We start from the raw sequence: 22,382 nt of genomic DNA on the forward strand, positions 1-22,382 counted from the left end.
TCGATGTCGATGTCGAAATCGAAGTCGAGGATGGGTAGAAAGTTGTCGCTGTTGGTGGATCGTTCCCTTCAGCGAACTCAGCGTGGGATGGTTGTATATGGTGTGTATGGCTGCGAAATAGCCTTACACACCCCAATTTCTAGGTTTGCGGCCCGAATGTTAATATTGGTTGGTGTGCGTTACAGTACGCGTACTACCCGCTAAGCGAATATATTACCGGAGATCGGGGCTTTGTTGTTCCTCCTGCCCTAACCTTCACGTCAGCCCTGACTAAGCCGGACCAAGGTTAGTTAACTAGTTACCGCCTGCCAACGCTGTCCAACGGCACAACAACAGACGACATCAAACCAGCAACAACTGCCTATGCGATTGGGATATTGGGATAATGTAAGATGCGAACAAGCAGGCACTGAGGAGCATAGTATTGGTGATGATGGGGTAATACCTGTTAACCTTGGAAGACATGGGCTCTCTACACTAACCACTCACACCCCCCTGATAACGCATACTCGAGTAACTTGAGTATTACGTCGTTCCTCCGGCCCGCCCTTGATATGCATACCACCATTAACCCCTCGCATTAGATCTTCCATCCAAGCCAGCCAGCCAACCACTCAGCTCCAAATACACATAGCACCATACCAAATCAAAATAAACAAACAAAGAAAAAAACCCCTCAGAGAAAAATAGGACAGCGTAAGATTGCCCAGGTGTCAGCCATGGCGACGACGACACCCAAGTCCGGACAACGAACACAACAACCACCAACAAAACCTTCTCCCCAATCTCAGTCTCAACACCGACTTGCCCCTCCCTTATTCCTCCCAGCCTCCAGCCTACACACTACTGCTACTACTACTTCTACTGCTACCACGGCTAAAACCACCATGGCACCCTCTGCTGCCACCACCCACCTCCCCGGCCTGCCCCGCAAATGGTCAAAATGGTCAGCACGCAACCTGGCCCCCCCTGACTTCGCTCCTATCTCTCCAACTAAAACTGCAACAACCACTACAGCAGCATCCCCCGTCTCGCCATCGCCCTTCATGCGGTCATCCCAACACCCGGCAACGGCAGCGGGACAAGCACAGGAACCGGGACCAAGCCCTGGCCCTGGCCCTGGCCCTCGACCGTCACTGGCGCATGTCCATGGACAATGGCATGGCTCCGGTTACGGAAAACTCGATGGGACCGGTGCCCACGCCAGGATTGCAAGCGCAGAAGCCCTCTGGCAAGAAATGCAAAACACGCTTGCGGAAGTGGAGCTCAGCGCGATGAATGGGGACCACGTTTTTGGTACAGAACATGCCAGAGCGCTGGAGGAGTTAAGGAGTAAACAGCTTTCGCTGGCGCAGGCGTGGTCGAGGAGTGAGGTTGATGAAGTTGTTGGTAGTGGGACGGATGCGGATAGGGATGGGGATTTGGATGCGGGTGTTGGTGTGGGTATTGGTATTGGTATTGGTATGCGAGGTGAGGGGCATGCTAGCGGCGGCGGTGGTGGTAATAATGCTGGTAATAATAGTAATAATAATAATAGTAATAATATGGAGGATACGGGTAAGGACACTACAACTGCTGCTGCTGGTGCTGGTGGAACCACGACCGCCACTGTTACCAACGCCGTCTCTGGCACCGCAACTGCGACTGCGAACGCAACCGCGACTGCAATGTCTGCCGCTGCCGCCACCGCCAATGCTTCTACATCAACTCTCGCCGATCAAGGGCCGCAGGAAACGCCTCTGCTGGGTGAGAATACGGAGAGGGACATCTTACTAGCGCGCAAGCGGCGGGAGGCTAACGATCGGTACTTTGACAGGGTTAACGGGGGTGTTTTGGATGTTGTGGCTAAGCTTGAGGAGGTGGCGATGACTATGAGGGTTGTGGAGCGGGAGAGTAAGGAGATTTGGGATGAGAGTGAGGATTCGGGGATTTCGGGAGAGGGAACGGGAACGGGAAGCGGTAGGGGCAGTAGTAGTGGTTCTTCTGCTGCTTCGACGGCTGGTGGGTCGACGAATAATACCTGAAATGGATAACATTAACCTCATAGCTATTGGTTGGGGATTGTTGGAGGGCGCTTTTGCTGTGCTGTTTCCCCTTCTTCTATCCTCTCCTGTCTATCTGTCTATCCAGATATGGATATACAGCACACGTGCATACATTCACCTCCCAATTCCCGGCTTCTGCACTTGAACAGACCTGGATCTCGGATAACGGATAGTTCTCCTGGACCCCCAAAATGGGGCTCTCGTTGCTGTCCCATTTGACCGCGCCCAAATTATGAATTTATGAATTTATGACTTCCACACACGCGCATCTTGACGTCATATCATATCTCATCCACAGCTTACTGGAGAGAGAGGCAGCAGCATGGGCGGGCATCTCTCACATCAGATAGCAGATAGGGATAGAATCTGCATAACCTCCCCACCATCTATTCTGCAGATCTACTATTGAAACACCCATTCCCGTCCCTCATCCCAGGACGCTCCGTTATCGCACGAGAAACGCCCAGTTTCGCAAAAATTGCATCATCGCCATTAGACATCAGCAATGGGCATCAACATGAAATCATCATGCATATAAGACAGAATCGGGGATTTAGTTTTTAGTTTTTCTTTCTGATGGCTTTTTTTTAGCTAGAGATAATCTTCTTAATTTTAATCTTTTTTGGAGAAACACACGGTCGGGTTAAGGGAGCAAGAGGGGAGGAGGGGGGGGGGGGGGGGGGGGGGGGATGTTAAAATGTATCTACCTAGACATGTACTGCTCATGTAGATTCCTCATCAATGCCGGTTTTGGGGGATTACGGTAGCTGTTCTTTGCAGATTATTGGCTGGAGATAGGGGAAAGAGGATGTTTTGGTATGATGTGTAAAGTCCCTAGTGGGGAATTAGAGAGAGAGAGTTACCACAAGTGGCTTGTAGATATGTGGGGAGGATGAATACTGTTTATATTATATGCATGTCAGCCTTTCTTCATCACCTCGTGTATGTAGGCTTCGGCCTAGGCCGGTATTTGGAGGGGAAAGTAAAGATGCCTGCCGTAAGGGGGGAGGTTGTCAGTAGAGAGAACAATAGATGCATACGACCCTTGTACATGTCCCACATTACGTCGTGATACGGAGTAAAGGACATGTCGATAAAATAGATCCTATGATACATGTAGCTACTCGATAATACAGAAGAGGATGGGAAGATGTGTATACAATCCAATCCAAACCAACACCAATGCACGCACCATCGCTAGAATCCTAGGTAGAAATCAAGCCCCCTACACATCCTCCTCATACCACCTAATCACTCCCCCTCTCCTCCCGCTCCCACCCACGCCCTCTCCCCAGCGCCTCCACCGTCTCCCCCGCACCCTCCCTCACCCTCCTCACAGCCCTCTCAACCCCCTCATTCCACCTCTCCCTAACCAAATCCATCAACCCGCCGCCTTCACGCGGGAAATAACCCCTCCGCGCCAACACTGCGGTAACAGCATCTACGTTTCCATCCTTGCCCCCTGCGCACTGGCCATGGGTGCTCGTATATCGCTGGCCGTTCCTGGTAATTTTTGCGGTTGTCGTAGGTAGGGCTATGGCATCTATGGCGTCGATTTGCTCGCGGAGAAGGATGTGTTGGTTGTGTCGGTGGGCGAGGTGGAGGTGGAGGGTTAGGGCTAAGACGGTTGTGGTGAGGGATAGGCCACTGAGCTGTGGTGGGGGAAAGGTGAGAGGTTGTTCTAGTGTGAGTGAGTGATGGGGCGAGGGTCGAGCAGGCCCTTTGGAGAGGTGGGCTAAACATTGCATTTCGGGGCGGTGGATGGGTGTTGTATAGAATGATGTAGGCTAGAGACTTACGAAGCCAATTGGGAACCCCATTATTTGGTGGGATTGCCCTTGCGGGCCAATGTAGACGGTCTTCTCAATATCTTCCTCTGGAAAATATATCTGAATACCTATGGCATCCCGTAATAGCCGCAATGGAGCTCTATGTCAAGCTAAGTTCGGGGGCTTTGAGTGGTTGTTTAACAGAAGGTTGGATATAACATGAAATGGTTAAATAGCTCTCGTAAATTTATCTGGTTCATATTCTTATCAGATCGCTGGCTGTGCTCCGATTGGCTGGAATCATTGTCCCCTTCTCAAATTCTCGATCTCCGTAACTACAAGAACATGCCCTCTACGATAGAAACCAGCCTCGATCAACACCAGTCCCACCCAATTCTCTCCAATACAGCTGATACATATCTCTCGAATTGGGAATTGCAAATTCTCCACTCCATTTCCGGATCCATTGTCCGCATTCCCTCCGCGAAGGAACTCCCTTCCCCTGACCTAACATTCCTCCACCACAGCCATGGCAGGCGGCCACTTGAAATACCGGCATCTAAACCGCGACTCCGCACACCGAAAAGCCCTCCTGCGAAACCTAGTCACATCGCTTTTTGAGCATGAGGCTATCCAAACGACATGGCCTAAGGCCAAGGAGGCACAACGCCTGGCAGAGAAGCTGATCACAATGAGCAAGAGGAACACGGAAACGAGCAGGCAGAGGGCGCAGGCAGTGTTTTTTGTATGTGCAATTTTTCGCTTGTATCTATTGATTATATCAAATATACATATCTATATGTGGTTTTTCCAAGACCAAGTTCTTCGGTGAAATTGTACACACCAATGCCCGCTCTGAGGCTACATCCAGCGTTGATACTATCCCTATTTCCACAAACCATCCAAACCCTACCACACACACACACACACACACACACACACACACACACACACAAATATATATATGTATATATAACTAACCACCCTTCCCCCAGAAACCCGAACTCAACCACAAACTCTTCGGCCCCATCCGCGAACGCTACCTAAATCGACCAGGCGGCTACACGCGCGTCCTACGCATCGAGCCCGCAAAGGAAGACCAAGCCCCCTCCGCCATCCTTGAGCTCGTCGATGGACCGCGCGACATGCGCTTTGCCATGACAGCGCGGACTCTGGCTCGCAAGCGCTCGGAGGGTGATAATAGTATGAATGAACTTACGGCTATGAATGTGTTGAAGGTTACGAGGTTTAGGCCTGATGGGGAGAAGTCATTGGAGAGGGAGGTTGAGAGGATTCAGAGGGAGCAGAGGAGGAAGAAGGAGGAGGAGGAGGAGAAGGGGGAGGTTGATTAGGTTTTTACGTGCTCTGTCACTTTCCCCCCGGGTGGGGGGGTGTGGTTCCTTGTGGTTGTGGGTGATATGTTTTTGGCTTAGATTATGTATCCTCTCATGTCTGTTCCAAGAGAGTCTACGTTATGGTAGCTCAGCTACTTTACTGTACATTATTGGGAAGAAATATTTAAGAAATATTTGACAAAGATAGACTGAAAAGCTTCTGATATGTTCATCTCATCTCTCATATATTCACTCTACAAGAGGCTAGAAACAGACATGGCTACAAAATGAGTGAAAGAGAAAGAAAAAGAGAAAAAGAACCATTTCTTATACTTCCTAATCAGTCCCTAATCACGCAGGAGAATAAATTTTTTAAAAAACTTACATCAGGAAGAAACAAAACCAGGAGTGGAAAAATATAAGCAAGGGGGATATAACATGGCCACGGGGTAAGAGCTTCCATATAGAGAGAAGGACATAATCTGGATATCATCAAAAGAAAAGTTCTAGGAGGATTTCTTTTCCCTCCTTTCCCTGTTTCTCTTTCTTTAAACATCAGCCAGGACCAAAATGTGGCCTAAGAAAGAAGAAGAGGGAAAAAAAAAGATCAAAACATCTCAACAGCCCAACCTCACCTGTAACATGCCCCATTTAGATGAAAACCAAACTCATTTCTGAATGTCAGATTCATCAGATTCATTTAATGAGTAAAGAAATGCAGATTACTGAAGATGGCAAACACTTATGAGGAAATTGTAACAGACAGTATTATCAGCCAAGTCAGTAATAAGCTTTGTGAAAGGCTTTCTTCCTTTCATTTCATTTTCTTCCAAACATCCCGCCCCAAAATCATTAACCAGAAAGTATTCAGTCACCCTCTATCCCTTCACCAACCCCCCTGGCACCATCTCACTAAACCACCGTTAGATCCTGTTCACTCCCATATTCCACTGAACCCAATATTCACCCATATTAACCCATGCCATACCCCGCAAACTAATGTGGTATAGGCAAGAAATAAATATAAGAAAAAATCAATTTTATACACCCGTGGTCATATTGCCACGGGGTCTCTGGTGGGAAATCCCGCTGGATACGACAAGAGGACCACTCTGCTTGGGGAGAGAAGGGGGTGGGTTCGTAAATGATGACTGGAGAGGCAACGTGGAATTTTTGTTTTTGAGATCGAAATCATAAGGTACTTGAGACGGCGGTGGTTTTGGCGGGAGATGGGCTGGAGTACCCCATTTCGCTATTGAGTCGTGAGGGCCGGAAGAGGGGCCGTGAATAGGTGAGTGGACCATGGCGGGAGGGGGTGCAGAGGTCTTCATGTTAGATTGGGGGTTCAATTGGTTTGTTGGGGGATAGTTCGTCGATGAGTGGTGAGGTTGGTCCTGGTTGCCTGTCCATGAAGGTGGAGTGGAGTATTGAGGAGGAGAGTTCATGTAGGGCGGGTTCATTGTTGGTGGCGGGTTTCCGGGAAATCGAGATTGAGAATTGCCTCCAGGAACAAAGGATCTAGTTTGGGGGTTGAAGTTTGAACGGGAGAAACTTCCTGGAAAAGGGTGCTGTGATGAATTATTTTGATTGCCGGGCGGGAACCGTTGGTTTTGCATTTGATTGTAAGGGAAAGTCACCTGACCCGAATTTATTGAGTGTTGGGGGTAATTTGGCCAGAGAGTTGCAGACGAATTACGTTGGGTCGATTGTGGCGAGTATGGGGTTGGGTATTGCGGTTGATTCCACGTTGAGGTGTTTTGTTGCTGGAATGGAACCGTGTTGGGAAGTGCATATGAACCTATTCCCGGCGAGGATCTGGTTGAAGCCTGTTGAAGAACCATTGGCGGCATTTGGTTGACCTGGGAAAATCCAGCGTATGGAGGGGATGGCTGCAAGTGTCCGGGATGCCAATTATTTTGATTCATGTGTGGCGGGGCATTAACAGGGTATTGAGGTGCGGGGACTACATTCCCACCACCAGGTGGTTGATACGCTGGAGTAACATGGTTGTTGTCCTGAGGGAAAGTTGCCGATGGTGGTAGCGAGGAGGCCGACATATAGTAATGGCTCTGGGCACCGAATGATCCATCTGGCATAATTCCGTTAAATGGTGGAGGTGCACTTGAGTAAGGTGCTCCCGGATAGTACGCGTTGAACTGGGACCTTGCTTCAAAACTGTCGTCATGAGGGGTTCTCTGTTTGTGGCCTTTTCGATTGCCATTCCCCGAGTTGGACCGTGAGATATTCGCACTCTGATCTCCATTGTTTGAATTGTCGGAAGTCTTAGATTCTGGGAAATCCCTGAATATGCGCTCTCGGGCTTCTTGGTATTTTGCTTCACGTTCCTCTCGACTCATTGTTGCCCGGTCTTTTGCGGGAGTGGCTCCAAGCGATGACCCCGCTCCTTCCTCGTTACCATCTGCACCGGCTTCCGACGTAGCTTTCGAAGGAGCTGAAGAGCTAGGCGCCGTGCTCCCAGCACCCGACATGCCCCCTCCTGTTTGACCAGAGCGACGCATAATTTTCATCGCTGGGGCATTTGGAGGTGGAGTTTTGATTGCATTGGGTGGTTGGAGCATGCTTAGCGGAGTTGGCCTGATTTTCATGTTAGTGACCTGCTATTGGCACAAAATAAGGCTCTGTATGGAACTCACAGTCTGCACCATGGTGTTCTGTGAAGTCTAACGGATGTCACATTATTGTCGACAAAGTGAGTTAGATGATAATAATCGCCCAACTTGTGCGCGAGAAGTCGCCCAAAAGCGTTACAGGGAGGCAGTTCCAAAGATTGTTCACTTGTTGTAGGTTAGTAGAGCGTCAAGAAAAGCTCGCTATCATCGGGGTTCACGTACGCGGAGTCCTTGATGAATGCGATAATTTTCTCTTCGAGTTGAAGTATCAATAACCGATCTTTAGGAGAGATCATCGCTTCAAGCAGCTTCTCATCCGGTTCATTAGGAAAACTATGGAGGACCTGTTCGGTTTTGCCGTTCGGGGAGATTATTTCAGTGATGCCCGTATTATTGAGTTGTGTTCTATTAGGAAAACGCTCAGAAACTCCTTGGCCAGACATCCGATACAGGCGTCCACTAGCTTCAGAACCGACTTGGGAATTGGGAGCATCTGAAGCAGGTCCTGAGAAGGAATCATCCTCTTCTGCTGCTTGTACACTAGCGCTATCATCTGGACGCAATGACTCTTTTTCATCCATCGCAAAGGTGGTAACAGATGCCATGCTCTTCGAGTCAAAACTCGTAGGCTTTGTAGAAGAGTTCGATAGGTAGGTTTGATCGTCTTCAAAGGCTCCCTCAGGCTTAATTCCGACGTCATCCCGGCCATCGCCAGTTTCTGAATGTGCATCACCATCATTCTTCTCCAGATGGATATGGAAATTTTGCACAGATTTATTCAGGTGGTCTATGTTTTCGGGATCCTCCTGATGTATATTCTGAGGAGGCTCGTTAGGAGCTATCTCTGAAGGACCGTTTGAGGCTTCCTCAGCTCTCATAGGAATAGAGTTGTCCGGAGCATTGTCAACGTGCGGAGCGGGAGACTGCTTTGTTGGCGGGGGGGGCATCGCAGCAACCTAAAGCAAAATAATTTAGTTATAATCACCAATGGAAATACACAGATATATATAAGGAGCATGGAGTGCATACCTCTGCAAAGGATGGGCGCTCCATATCCGGCCGAGAAGTTTTAGAGGCGATGGAGGCCAAAATGCTGATCTCACGAATAGCCAGCCAAAATGACAATACCAACGTCTAACTTTCAAGATATCAATGCAATCTAACAGGCCATCGACTACGGGGATCAAGCGGAGGCAATTTCACAAGAAAATCCCACTTCACACAAGTCCAGATCCTTGGGCGACATATCTCTGGGTAACGAAGTTCGCCATATGAAAATATACTAAACGAGAGTTCACAAAAGAAAATATGCCGCAGATCAGGAAGCAGAGGACATGGTAAAGCACACAGGAATTCAATGGGTATGTTCGACGAAAGGAATGGACGATGCTTATTATTCACTGTAGAAAAGTCGAACGAGCCTCCTTTTAAGGGTCAGAACAGAAGTTTCATGCTGCTGGAAAAAAAAACCGCGAGAAGACGAAGACACGCGTGGGGTGGGAACACAAACAAAATGCAATGCAATATCACTGTGCAAAGGACGAGATTGACCAGCCGAACAGAGGTTGCGGGATGCGAAGCAGGTCGTAAGGGCCTGGACGATGAAGTCGCTTTGGGTAGCTGAACTGAATGTTCTGCAGTGGGGATGCTTGGAGGTTTGAATGGGGTGCTAAAGTTAAACTAGGCTGATGGGCTTTGTCAGCAACTAGCCGCGCGGTTGCGCTAATACTAGCACCCAACGGATATGGTAATTCGACGATCTTGTGGACGGATATTACCAGGAACAAACCACAGAAACTAAATTTACTTACGACTGAGGGAAAGGAAAAGCCCCAAGCTGAATATACTACCCGGTCACCTACAGTTCTGCAATAGGGCAACAAACCGCCACAAAGACGATAGTCTAGTGTTACATGCGCTGGGGTATTTATCCTCACTGCGCAAGCCCAGCTTGAATCCAGGATGCAATGAATCGATATCGTAATATTCCTGGCTTAAAGCCAGCATCCAAGGCATCACCCACCACGCTTTGCCAGAAATGTCTTAAAAAAGATAAGTTTTTGGGGTCCTGGTCATTCGCATGGCCCTCCAGCTGACAAAAGATTACGACACTACAGCTATGAATGTAAGGCGTCGGCTCAGGAACGGCCCTATATATCTCGTCCATCCAGGACGCAGCAGCTAGCAAACCCCAAACTGGTGCCGGAGCTAATGAGCGATGTTCCGAATGATCTATTACGAACGTACGCATATATCCCAAACGTACTGTAATTGAGTTCTCACACTGACAATCTTCACAGAAAGGGTGTAGCTGATGAACAGCTAGCGCTGAAAGAGAATGAACGGAGTCGCAAAAGGGACTCCGATTATGATGATAGAGACCGCGAAGGTATTCGAGGGCATTCCAGAAAACGGGCAAGATCCGTTTCTCCAGCGTACTCTGCAGATTCCGTTTCCACGATTTCAACAAACCGATCCTGGTCTCGATCTCCACGGCGAAAACGAGACCTATCACCATCACCGGGTAGGTCGAGGGAACGGAAAAGGAAAATAAACGAAAGTGTTTCAAGAGCTTCCCATCTCTCCGCTTCTCCTGTTGAGAAAAAGAGAGCACTTTCCAGAGCAACAGATCGAAATACAAGGCGGAGAATGAGGTCGCAGAGTCCCCATGAACGAGGCCGGCAGCATGAACCAGACAGACGAGGGAGCTGGAGAAACCGGTCGCAAAGCCAGAGTATGGATAGAAGTTCGATTGCGAAACAACGGTGGTCTTTGACTCCTGATGGCCTGGATCGAAATGGTGGATATACAGACCGTGATCGTTCTCATCGGCCACGCAGCCAGGAGAGGTTCCAGGAAGGACCACGGGGCGTTCGGGATCATGAACCTCCTTATCGTGGGGCGAGAGACGTTCTTCGGAGTCCACCCTCGCCCAGGGAGCGAAGTCTAAGCCCCTTCAGCAAACGACTGGCTCTTACCCAGGCCATGAATATGAGTAGGTAGAGAGGACAGTATATTTTAGCCAGAGGGATATTTTTATTGCGGGCGCATATTTTTTTAATACGTCTAATTGTGTTACAATAGTTTTATCGTTTTCGCCCTCTAATTCGGGCTAATATTAAACCATTGTTGTTGTCTTGTTGTTTTGAAGCCAGGATCATAAATGCAGCAACAAATATTGGGGAACTCAGCCCGTCTTAACATCCCTTTAATTTTCGATCAAAACTATGTATCTGTACATGTCCCAAACCGTGACGCCGTCCCTTAAACGATACTGAAACTCCCTGCATGCTATCGTGAAAATGAAATAACAACAACGCAACCCTGGTATCATTCCATCTCGTCGTCTTCCTCCCTTTCCCTCCTCTCCTCTTCAGCTTCATCCCGTTCTCTCAAATGTATTCCTTCGACAAGTGCCCCTCCATCCATCCCCACCTCCTGGCCATCCCCATCACCCCCGCCAGAGGCCATATTTTTCTCCCTAGCTTCCCTCTGCGCATTCTGTATTCTCTCACGAACCAATCTCGCAATCGCGTTCTGAGTCCTGACATTCACAATCTTCACCTTCTCATCGAGATCCCGTTTCAAGTCCCAATTTGGATTTTTAGGCTGGAGCTTGAATAGATCGATCGGTTTATCGGCTTCCTCGTCCTCTTTTGCAGCTTGTTCAGTTGATATCGCAATTTTGGCCGCTTGTTCTTCCAGAGTCGTTTGTCCTTCTATTGGCAAATGTTCAAAACCAAGCTTTGGTCCCCGGGTCTCGGGGTCGTAGTTTCTTCCGGATAGGAACCGCGAAGCGACATCTTTTGACATTTCTTCCTTTGCGCCGTCTTGCTTGGAGAAATCTTGTTCTGAGGAATCTGGTTCGGGTTGCTTTCGTTTGAGAGCGGCGAGCTTAGCAAGACGGGCTTTTCGCTCCGTCGCCGCAGCATCAAGAGTGGTATGTGTAGATGCCATGGAGTTATTTTCGGAGAGCAAAAACGAAAAATTGTAATAGAGAAGCTTGCAGCGCGTAATTATTTGTCCTGGACATTTTACAGTTAAGTAAATATGTGACTTGGTTTTCTCTATATCAATTTTCAGCCACATAGCCACCAGCCACATATTTGTCAGCCACACCCGGCTAGCAAAAAAGTTTCTCCAATTTACAACCAGAAAACCTAAATCTTGAAGATACGTCCAACATCCAAAGCCTCTGGATCGGTCTCCGTCTGCATCATTCTGCAACACTGTGCAATTGTACGGCAAGCCATGTGGGACCAGTATACAGTCTAAATACAGCAAGTTGCACTATCAATGCTGGACTCCCTGCATGCTCGTTCGCCCATGCAGTGTTTATCGCTGCGAGCGCCGTTGCTCGCAATCAGGCCAGCATTCGACAATTAGGCGTCTATCATTTCGCTGTGAAATCTTGCAGCTTGCATATATAGCCAGATTTTACCATAACCGACCTGGGGCCCTCCTTCAAAATGTCCAGGGCCACGATATTACCCTCCCCAGTGCCGCAAAACGGACCCACCATATTTCACTTTCTCCCGCTCTGCTCTCGTCCCAGAACCGAGGGACACAGACTCCATATCTCGCTGGCTGTGCCAGTTTTCTTATGGGACAAATCCTACTACGGAGGGGTTTCATTGCCTCTTTCCTATACAACTCCTCTATTCAAAACCGACCATACTATTCCGACGCAACTGCCATCTCCACAAGCCATCAAAAATCTCACTCGGACCAAGATGTTCCCAGGGGTCAGACTGCCACCCCTGAAGATAGTACTTTTAGAGCTAACGCTCAAATAGCTCCACCTTTGCCTCCGGAAAACACAATTACACATACCACTTGGCGCAGTATCTACATGCAGAGTCCTGGTGCTGATTCAGGCAGAAAAAGCTACAATGATGATCGTCAAAGGAAAGACTCAGCAATCCGGGAGGCCATCAATAAAGCGATAGACGCAGCGGCGGCGGAGAGCCACCGCTTTTTAAAACCTTCTCAGCGTCGGCGAGAATACTTCTTGAGATCAAGATGTCTCTATACCAAAACCTTAATTCATCCGCATTGGAACAACAATTTCCACAGTTTGTATCAGCACAAATTGAAAGGGGAAAATATGTCAACATTATGGGAAAAACTAAAGTTAGATTATGAAGAGGAGGCGATGAGATGGCTAACTGGGATCAACTGGGTCACAGAAGACCTGCACTATTTGGAGAGACAATGGTTCAAACTTACCCGGGACGAAAGAGCGAGGCTATGGCCTCCCATTGCGCTTTGGTTGCTCATCAATTCTCCACGAGCTGCTCTTTCATTTCTTGTCGTGACAAGTAGACCACCATATGCGGCTTTTAACATGATCGCAATGTGCTTTTTGTATCTTCGGGCATTTCATTTTGATAAGGACTTTGCCCCGGATGAGCGATATAACCAGCTCTACCATAAAGCACTACGTATCTGCCTTAATCCAAGCAAATGGCCGGTCATTCAGGCATTCGAGCCCGGAATACGCGTGTACCTTTCTCAAGTCCCTCCCGAGGATATGGCTGCCGCATTTGACACCGTCGTTAACCAAAAAATTTACCTCGAATACCAGACCCTAACCTTCTTTATGGATCTTTTTGTCAAGCAAGGCGACATTTCAAGGTCGTTAGCGGCTTTAAAATTAGTTCGAACCTGTCATTGTTATCCTCAGATTCTCTCAAATCCGCATGTTTTGGACCGTTGCTGCATGCTCCTTTCTTTGGATTATGTGATTGAAAAGGACAATCAGCGGTATTTTAGGATCCTACCTGAGATCTTAGATTTTGGTGTTCCTTTAAATCAGCCCATGCTGAACATCATCTTCCGCAACGCCCTGAAGCAGAAAGCCCCGGAGTTCGTGCCGCATGTTCTACACGAGATGGGGGAGAAGGGCCTTTCTCCGAACTCATATACGTATATATCCCTTTTGGATGATGCCGTCTCCCGTCGTGATCTGCAGCACCTTGATGTAATCGTACGAGAGATTAGTGGTCAAGAATCTCTCAGGACAAATCCGTTTGTCACAAGCAAGATGCTCCACATTTTCTATTCACTGGACCGCCTCAACCCAGATGGAGGGTGGGGAGACACCGATATGTTCTCTCGCATGCTGAATATATATAGCAGAGCCCATAATATTCAACCCCTCGTGGATTTAGGCATCATTCACGAAGGCCAGGACGGTCTACATATTGACGAATCGGAAGAATCCCCACCTTCAAACCACGCTTTATGCATCATGACTGCTGCATATCTAAGAATTCTGGGCAGTACACGAGAAGTGCGCAACGTCTTCGACCGCTTTCTGGAGCTACGCGATCAAGGGCATGAGGCCATCGGACCCTTGGCGGAATCCGACTATATATATAACACATTCCTCTATGAATTTGCGCATCGCCGTGCACATCGAATGGAAAATTGTGTCGCGGTCCTGAGCACCATGCTCCAACCACTACCACCCAGCGCCGTTCTCCAATCCCAGAACAACCGTCCCCTCGAACAAGTCAAGCCGACGATCCATACATGGACTATCTTCCTCAGCGCGTTTGTTCGCGAGCGCCAGCCCCAAGCCATCGAGAAGATTCGCGATATGATGGCGAAGCAGGGTATGAAGTTTAACGACTATACCTGGAATACTGCGGTCAGAGGCTTTTCCAAAATGCAGATGGTGGAGCAGGCTGCTCAGGCAGTGAATACGATGGTGAAGGAAGGGTGGACTGTTGATGAATATACGTTGAAAGGTATGCGATATGTCCGTGATTATGATCGATTATTTGCTCTGCTGGATAATGTGGAGGCCAAAATCAATGGCGATGCAAGGGGCAAGTCAGTTGAAAGAGAATAGTTGACGAGATAGCGGAAAGTGAAGAATACAGAGAGCCAGTTGAGAGTCGAGTGGAAATCGACGGCTGTGCAGGAGTCAATGAATTGACATTCTGCCTAACTAGGATATATCGTAGGTGATGTTCTGTTCGTGTAAATTAATATTTATATGATATTTTCGCTTTTCATTGTACCATACAGTGTCGACATAAAATAGTTAAATGTAACCATCACTTATTATAGGAATTTAGACTTGATATAATGTGCTATGCAACCCCTTTGGAGACGAACAAAGAGCAAACTCTATATCAACATTCAACATTATTGATGAATTTCATTATAGTGCCCCAAATCTGTGTATCCTAGAAGAAAAGAAAGTCCCAATATATAAACTCACGAAACTCCCAACACCATGCATGCAGTGGAGGAAAGAGAGGATAAGAGCGAGACTGGTTCAAGTTGACCCTTTTACTGTCCAAAAAATAGCGATATCTGAAAGTGATTGACTCATGTTAGTAGACAGACATGTATGTCAAGTGTATTCATGCATTTGCTCTACCCCCCCCCCCCCAAAAAAAAAAAGAACTTACAGCCATGGCTAGACAACATAAACTGACGTAGGGACTAAGCCGTTCCCCAACTCGAGCGCATTTCCAGAAGATCCCGAAGAAACTGTAAACGTCCACCGAGCGATATTGCAGTCAGCAAACTAGACTTAAAAAGAACATGTATATCCACTACGGTTTGGAGGAATCCAAAACTTCCATACCCGTTCTGGTTGCGATCCATTATCCCCGGCATTATCGAATGGGCGTAAGTGCTTGTGCAGATGATGAGGAGAATGACGAGGAGGAGGGATTGGAAGTTGAAGAACGCAGTCTATTGAATATCTCTCAATGTCAGCCATCTGAGAAGAAGGTGAGGAGGAGTAACAAAAGGCCGGGTATGAGGGAAGGGCTGGTAGATATAATGAATTCACTGACCATTGTGAGGGGAAGCAGGCGATTGCTTTGTGTTTGTGCCGTTCACACAGGTTTCACACCAAGTCCTTTACAAAATCCCCAATATAAAATCCTCCAACTCTTTACAGTTGTGCCTGCTCCAGCTCTCGAGATCTTATCATAAACCGCTCCGTTCGTCTACTGTTGTGGAGTAGAAACCAGCTATCCATACAAACTTGGCCAGTGACGGTCCTCGCCCAAAAACACGGTCCATCTGCCAAGCGCTCATTAGACGCGCGCCACTGAACTATTACCGCTAAGCGCCATGGATCAACGTCGAACTCCTCCGACGGAACGACAAAGCGTCTTAGTGATTTCCACTATTTTGTGAAGAATGCTCCTCATCACCAGGATTACTACGAACTCGAGCAGGCATTGAATTCTGCGGACTTGGGTGAATGCGCTAGCCGGCGAAAAGAAAGGCACTCCTCCACCCAAGACGAAGGCAGTTGGCAAAACCGCATGCAGCGGACGAGAATACAACCAACTATCTAGCCCGTCGCAAAGTGAGACAGCTGACTACCGGCATGGCTGAACCGCGAGTTCGACTTACTCGACATCAGGGCCAGCTGAATTTTGGGAATGAGTGTATGGCTCTGCCCTTTCCTTTACTCCTTAAGCCATCTTCCCCATGTTTTTCCCCGTAATCCTCAATCTATTTTCTCCCCTTATATACAAACCTTCTAACAAAGTACGCACAATAAAAACAAACAAACAAACAAACAGTACGCCACCTTCTACACGCCTATGGCGACCCATCCCCACACCCCTCTTACCCCCAGGAACCCCTCCCCGAAACCCTCCGCGTCCTCGACGAGATCGTTACAGACTTCATAATCGAAACCTGCCACTCCGCTGCCCAGTGCGCCACCTACTCGCGTCGCCAGAAGATCAAAGTCGATGACTTCCGCTTCGCCCTGCGCCGTGACCCGGTCAAACTAGGCCGTGTGCAGGAGCTGTTCCGCATCGAGCGTGAACTCAAGGAGGCGAGGAGGGCGTTTGATCAGAACGATGACCAGGTTGCGGCTAGTGGAAAGAAGGGGTTAGAGGAGTTGGCGGAATCGGTTGTTGAGGGCGGGGATGGGTCTTCTGCTACGGCTGCAGGGCCGAAGAAGGGGAAGGGCAAGGCTTCGTCTGTTTCGGTTACGGGGAAGAGGGCAGTTGATACAACCTCCGAGGGGGTTGTTGCGAAGAAGAGAAAGAGTGTTGCTGGTGGTTCTGTTACTTGAATTGGGTGGTATGTGTTTGGGGTCGGCCTGGATTTGAAGAGAGGGGCCGCTTTTGTGGATTAATCTGTTTACATCTCCAAGTTTCTTATTGCATGGCGTGGTGTTGGGCTTCCTAGGGTGGGCGTTTGTTCTATTTAAGTGCTTAGGGTTCGTAAAGCACTGCATAGTGAGTATGTATCAAATCTGTATCTTTTCCCCCCGTTGGACGTATACATATACAAAATTTGAATGTGCCCTCACGAAGTGATCACTTTTGTCTATCTTAAATCATGTATGCAACACCGAGATCTCACGCTTTTTCCATAGCAGTCATAATATCCCGACATGACGAAATAGCAAAGTCTGCATATCTCATCATTTCGTGTTAAGAGGCAATGCTTCTCTCGCTTTTTGAAAGGAAAATAACTAGGGGTCGTAAAGTGGGCACGTGGTAAAAATGAGAGCAAACGAGAAGAAAAGAAAATCAGACAAAAATCGAAGGCCAAAAACGACTCCAATGACGCCTTGCTTTGTGCCCCAAATCTGGGCAACACTGCAATGTGGTATGGTAAAACCACGGGGCAAGCCATATCAGACGACTACACATCCCGTAGAAAGAGAAAATGGAAGTATACTATCGAAGGATGGAGGTGAAACCGTTAAATCTGCAGATTGGTAATTTGTTTGCAATTGCATATATTAATTTCCGTTCATGCCTCGACCCCACCACGGTCTTGAATTCGCTGCTGACCGCCTCGTCCACGGCCGCCGCCACGTCCGCCTCGCTGGCCTCCCGACTCTCCACCTGCACCACCAGCGTGGGCACTTGCGGCGCCCTCACCACCAAGAGTTAGTTGGGCAGTTGCTAATCGGTTGGAAAGCTCCATTTGTGTGCGGATGGTGTTTGCGAGGTAGGAAACCACAAGTACATCCTGGATGTGGTTGTTACTGTAGATATAGGTTAATAGATAGTATCATACAGCAAACCGCTAAGAGAATATGAGGGCACATACAAGTCATTTTCGATATCAGCGGCGTCAACCTTTGGAGCCAAGGCGAGGGCGTTGAGAAGGAATTGACCCAGGGCAGTTGAAGCGGGAGCTTCCTCATCCATTACATTTTCAACATATTTCGATACTCGATCGATCATGCCCAGAACATCTTCAATGGCCTTTTCGAGCGCCTCGATATCAGTGAACAGGTTGGCGGTGTGATTTTCGCTGTCTCTGGCAGCGGCAATGGCCTCCAAACCATTCCTCTCTGCGTCGCCGTATCTGATTTCATAAGGCACGGGTATGAATGCAGCGCTATCAGCGGCTCTTTCCTCTGTGACGCCCACCGGGGCTGAGATGTATGTCCTAGTCTCAATCTCCTTCCCGGGAACCGTAGATACTGTCAAGTGTACGGCTGGGTGAGGCCACGTTCCATTTCCTTGGCTACCGTAAAAATTCTGAATGAGCGCAGAGAAGGTATTGAGTTCTGAGGATGTAGCATACCAACCCACAAGGACTTCCTTGGGGTTGGCTTTCAAGTGTAGAGCAAGCATCTGCTTCTGGTACTCCATATCAACCTCGACCTGGTCGGTTGTCTCCGTGTGTCCGACTGCGAAACAAGACCGAATTTCGACTTCAGAACCATCCTCGGATCGGGTCCCCAGGAGAGTACCAATGACGCGTTCCTGATCGGCATTGCGACGAAGGGAATGATCAAGAATGGAAAATATCGCCTATTTGAAGGGCATTAGAAGTGCGAATGTTCATGCATTGGAGCTTCTTGTAGGGGGGCGCTATATTCTTACTTGTGGTAGTATCACGACGTTGAGAGGGCCAGTGGAGGGTTGAGCGCCAACAGGAGCAGGGCCCAGAGGCCGCGAGAGATGGAGAAATGAATCGGTATCAGCCATGCTGGGCAGTACAAATCCCACGTCACAAGCAAGCTTCAGGAGAGGCGGTGGGAGGAATTGATGTTGCTTGTTGGTTCGGCCTGGAGATGTTGCAGGTTGCGGTTGGTTCAAATGGGGCTCAAATTGTGTGTGTGCGGCACCAAGAGTAGATTTCACGCTAAGATAAGATAAACTTTCAACCTCCCCGTAAAAAAAAAAAAAAAATACAATCAGGGGGACAACAAGCAATATAACAACATCAGCGATCTGGCAATCTGGCAACCTGGCAGCAGCTTTTAGGTAGCTCGGAATTTACCTATTGGAGATGGCTGCGGGCCGCGGAAGAGGGGGCAGCACACCATTTAATGTTCGAGGAGGCCGCGGAAGGGGCCAGAAGGGCGGCCGTGGAAGCCGAAGACCGACCTTCGAAGCCTCGAGGGTGGCAGAAGCTCAGTACGATATTCTTCCATCGCCATTGTCTTCACAAGGAAAAACTAACTGTGACCAAGTCATGGGGGTTCCTCAGAGGATGGATCGGTACACTCGGGAAGCGATCTAGACGCAGAAGATCAGCTAGAGGCCCCCGACGAAAGTTCCCCCAGCAGCAGTGATGATGAAGAGGACGAGAACAAGACGGAGAAACCATATAATACGTTACTACAGTTGTTTAATGCTGGGCAAGATGCCGGTGGACCGGCTAGAAAAAGGCGGAAAATGGACCATAATTCCAAGAAAGTCGATGTTGAAGTGAAGGGTTCCGATGAATCCGATGCTGAGGGGCTTTTATTGGAATCAGAAGGCGAGGAAAGCTCTGAAGGCGAGGAAATGGAGGATATGGAGGATATGCCTATGGACGAAGTCAGAACAGAGAATTCTGGTGACGAAAACGATGGTATGTGACCAGCTGCTAAAAATGATATATGTATATATTCTGACTACCTTTGCCAGCATCGGATCCGTTTGAAATACACTTCTCAAATGTAGACAGTACATTGCTATCGCAGAAGATAGAGGCTATCTCCTCAAAAGGCTGGCAATCGCATAAGAGTGAACTTCCAGGCAAGTTAAGGCTGATGGCCAGTCAGCCAAACACAGAAGGCCATACAATACAGGTACTGCCTGCAACTCAGGGTGTTGATAATTTGAAGGTCTGTGAATTGCTCTGCAAACGGCATCACACAAGGAAGCTAATAAATCGTTTAGTTGAAGCAAAAACTGGCAAACCATGCAGGCGACCATATCTCTAAATTTGATAGCCTTGCTTCAAGCCTTGTCCCTTACATGTTCGGCTACCAAGACTTGCTTTTCGGTGCAAGAACGCTATCCAATTCTGCAATGTTCCGAGATCTCTACTGCCTGCATGCTCTAAACCATATCCTTAAAACTCGAGACCGGGTGTTGAAAAACAACTCTCGGCTGCAAAAGGAACCCGAATCAGATCTGGAATTGCGAGACCAAGGCTTTACCCGCCCCAAAGTGTTGATCATATTACCAACTCGACAAGCTTGTGTGCGGGTCATGGAATCTATTACGAAATTATATCAGCCTGAGCAGCAGGAAAATAAAGCCAGGTTCCATGAGACTTTTTCTGCTGCCGATGATAAGTTGTGGGAGCACAAACCGGACGACTTCCGGGAGCTGTTTGGTGGGAATGATGATGATATGTTCAGGTTGGGCTTGAAGTTCACACGGAAAACGATCAAGTACTTTTCACAGTTCTACAATTCTGATATCATACTGGCAAGTCCGCTGGGTCTTCGAATGGTCATGGATAAAGAAGAGTATGTGTTTGCTGCGAGTGTCTCTTCTTGTGGTTTCCCTTGGGTATCAAGCAGCTGACGGGCTTCTTTTTGAACGATTCACAGTGGTAAAAAACAAGACTTCGATTTCCTTTCTTCAATCGAGATAGCCATTGTCGATCAAGCAGACGCCCTCCTAATGCAGAACTGGGAGCATACCGAATACGTCTTCGCGCACCTAAACCTGCAGCCGAAAGAATCTCACGGCTGTGACTTCAGTCGCGTCCGTAACTGGTATTTAGATGACCAGGCCAAATACGTCCGCCAGACCCTCACCTTCTCATCCTTCATCACCCCCGAAATAAACGCCCTATTCTCATCCCGGATGCAAAACACCGCAGGCAAAATCAAAGCCACCCCAACCTACGAAGGTGCTATCCTCGACATTCCACTGCCAGTCCCCGTCAAACAGACCTTCTCTAGATTCAATTCGTCATCCCCCGTGAAAGACCCCGAAAACCGCTTCAAGTACTTTACCAGCACAGTTCTTTCATCTCTCATCCGCAGCTCCACGGGCAGAGGAGGAACCCCCAGAGCGTCAGGCACTCTAATCTTCATCCCATCCTATTTGGACTTCGTTCGCATTCGCAACTACCTCGCCACCTCCTCACAGACGGAGCATCTCTCCTTCGGCGCCATATCAGAGTACACATCTGTGCGCGACGTGGCTCGGGCGCGGACCCATTTCTTCAGCGGCCGCCACTCGGTCCTGCTCTACACGGAGCGAACGCACCATTTCCGCCGCTATCACATCCGAGGAGTGAAAAGGATTATCATGTATGGTGTGCCGGAGAACCCGGTTTTCTGGGGGGAGGTTGTAGGGTTTCTGGGTTTAGATCCGGCGGGGACGGCGGAGGCGGCGGAGGGGGGTGTGCGGGCGATGTTTTCAAAATGGGATGCTTTGAAGATGGAGAGGATTGTTGGGACGAAGAGGTTGGGTAATATGTTGACGGAGAAGGGGGGGGCTACGTTTAGTTTTGTATAAGGTGATTGTGTATTGCGTTCAGCATAGCATGTTTTGGATACTCCACGAATCATTCCATGTCTTATATCTATTCCTTTTTATTTATTTGATTGTTTGTATACATATATATATATATATATGTATGTATCTTTCCCCTCTATTCTTCTCCTCCTTTCCGGTTCTCTCGGGTAAGCAAATCTGTATTCTTCCCAACGTAAATTTGCTGACCGCGTCCTGTCAAGGGCTGTTCTATTGTTAGAGCCATACATTGACAGCACATCGTTGCAAAGCTCAGTCGCATGGTTCCACTCTCCGAGCTAAATATAATAACCGCAAAGTCGTAGAGAGTTAACTTGCACCTCGCGATCACGAATTTCACCAGATCGAACGACATGGATTGTACCATGTAACTAAGTCCCTTTAACGGTACTCCATAGCGTTTCCCTCCAGCACCCATCGGTCTACTGTCAAGGCGGAGAGCCCTTTAATTTTTAATTCCAGCCCAGAACCAGAAAAATGTTCCGGATATATTTGTACCCCCGCCCAAGAGTTTTACCGAGCGGGACAAACAGAGAAAATCGCCCCCACATCGCTGAAGTAATAAACTTCGGAGCCTAACGCCGCATATAAAGGTTCTGGGAGCCTGCGACGGGTGATTGGATCAGCGCGGTTCTCCCCAGCGCAATCGGCTATTCCACGGACTCTCAGGCAGAGTATCGTCCCCTGGGCTTATACCAGGCAAAGATCTGGCTATATGCTAGTTGATTAAAGACGCTTTCTCGTCTCCGGGAGTCGGAGGAGATAGATATTCTGAACATCCGCATTGGAGGCCTCCCCTCCGCAGTCGTTATCTGATCCTAATATGAAATCGTTCTCTCGCGGCATTCGTTGATTCAAGGATTACAGATTTACT

At 48.4% G+C, this 22,382-nt stretch overlaps 10 protein-coding genes across 10 annotated transcripts; 6 read left to right on the forward strand and 4 right to left on the reverse strand.

Moving 5' to 3' along the window:
• Window positions 1–719: 719 nt before the first annotated feature.
• On the forward strand, window positions 720–2,024 carry PADG_02288 (uncharacterized protein; the record flags this gene model as incomplete). The annotated part of the gene is made up of 1 exon (XM_010759001.1): window positions 720–2,024. The coding sequence occupies one exon, from the start codon at window positions 720–722 to the stop codon at window positions 2,022–2,024; it is 1,305 nt and encodes a 434-aa protein (XP_010757303.1).
• A 1,268-nt stretch (window positions 2,025–3,292) lies between these two features.
• Window positions 3,293–3,793, reverse strand: PADG_02289 (uncharacterized protein; the record flags this gene model as incomplete). The annotated part of the gene is made up of 1 exon (XM_010759002.1): window positions 3,293–3,793. One exon carries the CDS (start codon window positions 3,791–3,793, stop codon window positions 3,293–3,295), a length of 501 nt encoding a protein of 166 aa, XP_010757304.1.
• Window positions 3,794–4,343: 550 nt separating this feature from the next.
• Window positions 4,344–5,166, forward strand: PADG_02290 (ribosomal protein L17; the record flags this gene model as incomplete). Its single annotated transcript, XM_010759453.1, has 2 exons — window positions 4,344–4,559; window positions 4,810–5,166. The coding sequence occupies 2 exons, from the start codon at window positions 4,344–4,346 to the stop codon at window positions 5,164–5,166; spliced, it is 573 nt and encodes a 190-aa protein (XP_010757755.1).
• Window positions 5,167–6,188: 1,022 nt separating this feature from the next.
• Window positions 6,189–9,049, reverse strand: PADG_02291 (uncharacterized protein; the record flags this gene model as incomplete). The annotated part of the gene is made up of 5 exons (XM_010759003.1): window positions 6,189–7,743; window positions 7,803–7,943; window positions 8,001–8,734; window positions 8,808–8,912; window positions 9,002–9,049. 5 exons carry the CDS (start codon window positions 9,047–9,049, stop codon window positions 6,189–6,191), a joined length of 2,583 nt encoding a protein of 860 aa, XP_010757305.1.
• A 696-nt stretch (window positions 9,050–9,745) lies between these two features.
• PADG_02292 (uncharacterized protein) lies at window positions 9,746–10,781 on the forward strand (the record flags this gene model as incomplete). The annotated part of the gene is made up of 3 exons (XM_010759004.1): window positions 9,746–9,834; window positions 9,881–10,021; window positions 10,079–10,781. The coding sequence occupies 3 exons, from the start codon at window positions 9,746–9,748 to the stop codon at window positions 10,779–10,781; spliced, it is 933 nt and encodes a 310-aa protein (XP_010757306.1).
• A 327-nt stretch (window positions 10,782–11,108) lies between these two features.
• PADG_02293 (uncharacterized protein) lies at window positions 11,109–11,735 on the reverse strand (the record flags this gene model as incomplete). Its single annotated transcript, XM_010759454.1, has 1 exon — window positions 11,109–11,735. One exon carries the CDS (start codon window positions 11,733–11,735, stop codon window positions 11,109–11,111), a length of 627 nt encoding a protein of 208 aa, XP_010757756.1.
• Window positions 11,736–12,090: 355 nt separating this feature from the next.
• PADG_02294 (uncharacterized protein) lies at window positions 12,091–14,637 on the forward strand (the record flags this gene model as incomplete). The annotated part of the gene is made up of 1 exon (XM_010759455.1): window positions 12,091–14,637. The coding sequence occupies one exon, from the start codon at window positions 12,091–12,093 to the stop codon at window positions 14,635–14,637; it is 2,547 nt and encodes an 848-aa protein (XP_010757757.1).
• Window positions 14,638–15,341: 704 nt separating this feature from the next.
• PADG_02295 (uncharacterized protein) lies at window positions 15,342–16,845 on the forward strand (the record flags this gene model as incomplete). The annotated part of the gene is made up of 4 exons (XM_010759005.1): window positions 15,342–15,533; window positions 15,878–16,010; window positions 16,085–16,204; window positions 16,343–16,845. The coding sequence occupies 4 exons, from the start codon at window positions 15,342–15,344 to the stop codon at window positions 16,843–16,845; spliced, it is 948 nt and encodes a 315-aa protein (XP_010757307.1).
• A 689-nt stretch (window positions 16,846–17,534) lies between these two features.
• On the reverse strand, window positions 17,535–18,727 carry PADG_02296 (eukaryotic translation initiation factor 3 subunit F; the record flags this gene model as incomplete). Its single annotated transcript, XM_010759456.1, has 3 exons — window positions 17,535–17,772; window positions 17,838–18,550; window positions 18,623–18,727. 3 exons carry the CDS (start codon window positions 18,725–18,727, stop codon window positions 17,535–17,537), a joined length of 1,056 nt encoding a protein of 351 aa, XP_010757758.1.
• A 304-nt stretch (window positions 18,728–19,031) lies between these two features.
• Window positions 19,032–21,490, forward strand: PADG_02297 (rRNA-binding ribosome biosynthesis protein UTP25; the record flags this gene model as incomplete). Its single annotated transcript, XM_010759457.1, has 5 exons — window positions 19,032–19,159; window positions 19,216–19,598; window positions 19,655–19,854; window positions 19,910–20,487; window positions 20,572–21,490. The coding sequence occupies 5 exons, from the start codon at window positions 19,032–19,034 to the stop codon at window positions 21,488–21,490; spliced, it is 2,208 nt and encodes a 735-aa protein (XP_010757759.1).
• Window positions 21,491–22,382: the final 892 nt, after the last annotated feature.

The sequence above is a fragment of the Paracoccidioides brasiliensis genome (assembly GCF_000150735.1).
Source record: "Paracoccidioides brasiliensis Pb18 unplaced genomic scaffold supercont2.2, whole genome shotgun sequence".
In the NCBI taxonomy this organism is placed as follows: domain Eukaryota; kingdom Fungi; phylum Ascomycota; class Eurotiomycetes; order Onygenales; family Ajellomycetaceae; genus Paracoccidioides; species Paracoccidioides brasiliensis.